General features: G+C 38.7%; 1 protein-coding gene across 1 annotated transcript; it reads left to right on the forward strand.

The window, feature by feature from the left end:
• LOC109949561 (proline-rich receptor-like protein kinase PERK2) lies at positions 53-985 on the forward strand. The gene has a single exon (XM_020565520.1). It carries the CDS (start codon positions 129-131, stop codon positions 690-692), a length of 564 nt encoding a protein of 187 aa, XP_020421109.1. The 5' UTR covers positions 53-128; the 3' UTR covers positions 693-985.

A 6,081-nucleotide genomic window follows, 5' to 3' on the forward strand; every position in this document is an offset into this window, starting at 1 on the left:
GTCCTCAAAGTCTTGACACATATTTTCTCTATAAAAACCCAATGGAGACTGTCTGCTGATCACAACAACAAAACAACATATTAACAAAGAGACTTGCCTATAGCCCTAGCAGCTCCTTCAACTCAACCATGGCTTTTCCCAAGCTTTTCTTCATTTCGTCTTTGCTGGTGGTGATTTTGTCAGCCTCAAGCACCCAAATGAGCCATGCAGCTCGCCACCTTTTGGACACACCAGCAGCAGCTCCACCCCCAACACTGGCAATCCCAACAATCCCCTCTCTGCCAATTCCCACTCAACTGCCTCCATTGCCTTCACTACCAACACTTCCCAAGCCCTCAAACACCTTGCCTACACTTCCAACTGCCCCAGCTCTGCCCAAGACCACATTGCCTCCGCTTCCCTCAACCCCATTGCCTACGCTTCCAACTGCTCCAACTCTGCCAAAGCCGGCCACGTTGCCACCGTTGCCCTCTACCCAATTGCCTACTCTCCCAACTACTCTGCCTCCGTTGCCAACCTCCCAACCCCAAATCCCATCTTTGCCAAAATCCACATTGCCTACGGTGCCCACAACCCTCCCTCCACTGCCAGCCAACCCACTTCCCTCGTTCCCCTCAACAATCCCTTCAATTCCCACAATTCCATCAACTATTCCATCGATTCCATTCTTCTCCCCACCCCCATCAAATTAAACCACTTGGCATATATATGCCATGGTTCTCTACGCTTACCGGTATATACTATCTAATTAATTTCTTGTTTGTGCTGGGGAGTCTCAGAAGTCCTGGAACATATGACATGACGGTTTCTTGTGTTTGATGGTGGCTTATTTATTAGTCTTTGTATACAGTATACTTGTGATAAAGAGCTTGTGAGGATGTTTTTTTTCAATGAATTCTTTCTTTGTTTGGCTTATTGTAGCGTTTGTTTGTATCAATTATTGTTATGAATTATAGTATTATCAAAAGGCTTATTCTTGTTATTATATATGATCTTTGTCATGGAAATGCTATTCCTCATGTCGTGGACTATATGCAACACGAGTTATGAGATCACATATGTGTACCACATTGGGATCCATCTCTCTATTTACAGATATGATACGTAAATATAGGGGATAATATATTATCAGTTATGGAATTAGTAAATCGAAAAGACCTAGACGGTAATAACACACATAAATATAGAGGATAATATATTATCAGTTATGAATGGTTGGATTAGAAGTATAAATCTTCAACCAGTTTTTATGAAGTTTTACTCTCTGTTTCAACCAAATCCCTTGACAGGTCACAGGTTCCTAAGGAGTATAAATTTTCAAGCTATTGTGCTTCAACGACAAAACTATTGAAAAGAACCATCAAATCTTACATATAAAAAATGATAACAAAAGTAAATACAACAATAGGGAGTAACATGCATAACATCATCTCCAGCAAAAAAACATGCATAACATCATCATTGCTGGAAAAGGTGAATGTCTATCATCTGATGCAGGATAGATCCTGAAAGCTGGGAGTGCCACATGGCCGAGGTTTACATTAGAAATTAAGAAAAAGGAGGGTAGATAATTCTGACATTAGGGCTTAGAGGAATATGATTGTCGGGAAATGGAGTCTCTAGAATAGGAGCTTTCAGAATAGAAGTTCTGGGAAATTTATTAGGCCGCCGGTGTTTAAAATGTTGACCATTAGCCAGAATTTTAGAAATTTCAGAAGTACTCTTATGAATCCTGAAAATAGCATCACCATGACCATGTGGAAGAGAGGAGCCAAGGCGCGATGGAATTTTCGAAAGGGAGTGAGATGAGGAGGGAAGAGAAGGAGCCTCTTCACCATAAATGGCTGGCACTTGAACCAGCATAAGTAAAACCAGTGTCACCATTATCATCTTCATCATTAGCGTCCCTGAACAAATATGACTGTATTCTCTCTTTAAAGTTTTTTTTTCCCTATTTGTAGTGTTTGCAACTCATGCATGGTTTCAAAACCAAAAATAAACACACAAGAAGGCTTTAGAATGGAATTTTACCTTTGTTTGGGGTTATTGTCCTATGAAAAGGTTCAAGAAGGCTCCCTATCATAAAATTGAAAGTTCATCTAACAAAAAATAAACAAAAAATGAATTCATTATCAATTAATATTTTATCTAGTTGTTGTTACACTTTCAATTAAGCTTTTATAAATTCGTGTATCGTATCCGTATGTATGTTTTTTTTAACCAAACATATTATACGTGCATTATTCGTGTATTGATGTATATAATCCAAGCATTTTGCATATATGTTCTATTATTTCACATGTTTTACGCTAATTCAAAAAATGAAAATAAATAATTATAAAATATAAAATAATGGTTGAATTTTTATCATATTTTTGTTAAAAGTTTCAAATAATGTATGTACATATTTTTTTATATTTTCTCCTTCCCGTATCTTAAGATGGGTTACTTGCCTATTAGCGAAACTCATCTAAAAATCTACAAAATGTTTGTTAACAAACAACCAAGAATATTCATAACCTTAGTTCATCATGATCAATCACCACGTCAGTTTATAATGGGACTTACTTACCCATTCGGTATAGTCTAATAGTACTTTTCTTTCAAAAGTTAGAAGAAATCTCTCCCTCCCCGATTGCTAATTTTTTTTATTTTTTTTATTTTTTTAAATGAGACTTGTTTAGCTACACCATACACCATTAGTTCCATTTAATCCATTTCCATCCCACTAATCTTAACAAACTGTTATTTCTATTTAATGGTAAATATACCATAACACCATAATTTTAACTTGATATTATACTAAACTAATGATCTACCATGAAGACCAGTCAAACAAGGAGACACAATTGGATTGATTGAGGTCTCCAAATGGGAGGCTTCTCCACGTACGCTTTCATAGAGACAATTTTTATGTTCACACTTAATTGTTGAGGAGGCAATTTGCCTCCTCTTGAAAGCGATGAGACGCCTCCCCTTGAGAGACCTCAATGCGTCTCCTCGTTCAACTGGTTTCATGGTAGATCATTAGTTTATGTATAATATCAAGTTAAAATGATGGTCTTATCGTATATTTACCATGAAATAGAAATAACCGTATATTAAGATTAGTGGGTTGGAAATGAAATAAATGGAACTAATGGAGTACCGTTGGAAAACGGTGTAGCTAAACAAGTTTCATTAACTTTTGTTTACCAATAGGGGAGGGGGGAGATTTCTTCTAACTTTTGAAAGAAAAGTACAATTAAACTATTATTGTTCTCATAAAAGGCTTTCTTTGACAGTTTGGGATGTGTTGGTGTGCTCTATTGCTGTTGGTTTTCCAGTCGTTTGGTAGTTTGTTTTGGTTATTTATTTTTCTATTCTAGTTCTTTGTAGCGGTCCGAAGTGGCATGAGTTGGACTCTTTTGTTAGTCTATAGCATGTGTGGTACTCTTTCCTGCCTTGGGTTTGTCCCATGTGGTTTTCCTAGGAAGGTTTTAATGAGGTCACTGTATTCGTGTCAATCTATGTATGCCTATTTTATGAACGAAATCTTCTTCTCAAAAAAGTACCATTAAATAATACCTAGTTGGGAAAAAGTACCATTATAAACTAACTGGTGGTATTGATCAAAGAACTTTGATGAACTTTATGAATCTTCTTTGTTAACATTTTGCAAATTATTTGACAACTTTCGCTTGATCATATTAATACCGCATTTTATATATATCTTCTTTGTATTTAGTAAAATTTGTATGTGCATTATTTGGAAAAAAAATTTATAAAAAAAATACGGTAAAAATTTGTATGTGCATTATTTTCATTTTTTGAAAGAGTGTAAAATATGTGAATAATTGGAAAATATATGCAACATGCATGGATTATACATAAAAAATATATACTTGAATAATGCAAGTATAATATTGTGTGTGAAAAATTAAAGTATTTAAAAAGAATACGTACATATGAGTATGATGCGCGAATTTATAAAAGTTTAATTGAAAGTGTAACAACAACTAGATAAAATATTAATTGATTACTTAAGGACAATATGTTGGCGAGTCCTTATTTCATTAGAATTTTGGTTACTTACCAATTATATTTTGTCCTATTATAATAGAGATTATTTTATTTAGTGTTATGGGGGTTGATGATTTTTTCAACCCTCATAGAGGTAGCACCACCGACTCATTCTCTCATTCTCCACCAACCATCGTTGAGTTGAGTGCCCAGATGGCTCCGCTCCTACAGATGCAGACTTTGACCCCGAACCCGATCTAGAATCAGGATCCTCTTTTAACGACCCCGACTATGATGACGACCACCCAGACCCCGACCCCGACTATGACGACGACGACCTCGACCCCGACCCCGACCCCGACTCCGAAGACGACCCCGACCCCGACCCCGACTCCGAAGACGACCCCAACCCCGAATTTGTCTCTGATTCAGACCCTGATCCCGATTTCGACTCTGACTCCGGCCTCGACTCAGGCTCAGATTTCGATCCTAATTCCTACTCAACCTGTATCCTATGCATCTTCCGCTGCACAGATTATGACTTCTCGACTAACGACCCCAACATATGGACCAGATTGCGCATTTTGTGAAATCCGAGGATCAATTGGCGGATATTTTGACAAAGGCGATTTCCAGTAAAGCATTCCACAATTCACTAGATCAGTTGGGCATTGGCGACATCTATGCACCAACTGAGGGGGAGTGTTGGCGTGACTTGTGGATATTGACTTACTTTCCTTACACACCAAGAATTCCTATTATAATTGTAATTGATTTACTTTAATTTCTGATTTCCTACTGCAAATAGATTTAGGAATTTATTATTTACTTGCCTATTTAGGTTTCGTTGTATTATAAATATGACCTCCTACAAGGAGAAGAATACACAGAAAATTCCCACAAACAAATATTCTCTCATAGTTTTCATATTTTAGCATGGTATCAGAGCCAGGTTCGATCTAGAGACCTGTGCTTGTGTTCTTCTTGAAATTTAAGTGCTCTTCTCCCCCCTTGAGAGGGGGGGAGGGGGAGTGAAAGGGATATGTTTATTGACCTATCCCAATTACCTTGACATATTTCCATGAAGATATTGCTTATTTCTTGACTCCGACGACCCATTCTCTTCAAGGGGAGAGGAAGATTGAAGAGAAGTTGTGTCTGAGTGAATTAGCTAAAGTTTATATGGAAGAATTTATTGTTGCCACTGCCGTGCTCATGGGGTTTCGGTGTTCTGCCTTACCTATTGCCGTGCTCACAGGGTTTTTGTGTTCTGCCTTATTAATTGTTGTGCTCACACAGTTTCTGTGTTCTGCCTTACCTACTGCCGTGCTCACAGGTTTCTTGTGTTCTGCCTTGTCTACACCCGTGCTCACAGAGTTTCTTGTGTTTTGCTATGAACTTTGTTTTAGTTTGTCACTTGTTTCACTCGTGGTTGACTAAAAGATCTTCTCTACAATTGATGTTTCTCAAGTATGGTGTCATGTGACTCGCTTGTCAAGTTGGGCCTGCGAAATATCTTTGCCCAACTTGAGGGGGAGTGTTGGCGAGTCCTTATTTCATTAGAATTTTGGTTACTTACCAATTATATTTTGTCCTATTATAATAGAGATTATTTTATTTAGTGTTATGGGGGTTGATGATTTTTTCAACCCTCATAGAGGTAGCACCACCGACTCATTCTCTCATTCTCCACCAACCATCGTTGAGTTGAGTGCCCAGATGGCTCCGCTCCTACAGATGCAGACTTTGACCCCGAACCCGATCCAGAATCAGGATCCTCTTTTAACGACCCCGACTATGATGACGACCACCCAGACCCCGACCCCGACTATGACGACGACGACCTCGACCCCGACCCCGACCCCGACTCCGAAGACGACCCCGACCCCGACCCCGACTCCGAAGACGACCCCAACCCCGAATTTGTCTCTGATTCAGACCCTGATCCCGATTTCGATTCCGACTCCGGCCTCCACTCAGGCTCAGATTCCGAACCAATTCGACTCATCCTGTATCCTATGCATCTGCCGCTGCGAGATTAGTGCTTCACGAGTGCTATCCAACATATGGAATAGAGTG

The sequence above is a fragment of the Prunus persica genome, chromosome G6 (genome assembly GCF_000346465.2).
Source record: "Prunus persica cultivar Lovell chromosome G6, Prunus_persica_NCBIv2, whole genome shotgun sequence".
Lineage (NCBI taxonomy): Eukaryota > Viridiplantae > Streptophyta > Magnoliopsida > Rosales > Rosaceae > Prunus > Prunus persica.

Bases quoted from the DNA above. Each gene is read 5' to 3' on its own strand.
- LOC109949561 (XM_020565520.1), top strand. From the start codon at position 129: ATGGCTTTTCCCAAGCTTTTCTTCATTTCGTCTTTGCTGGTGGTGATT.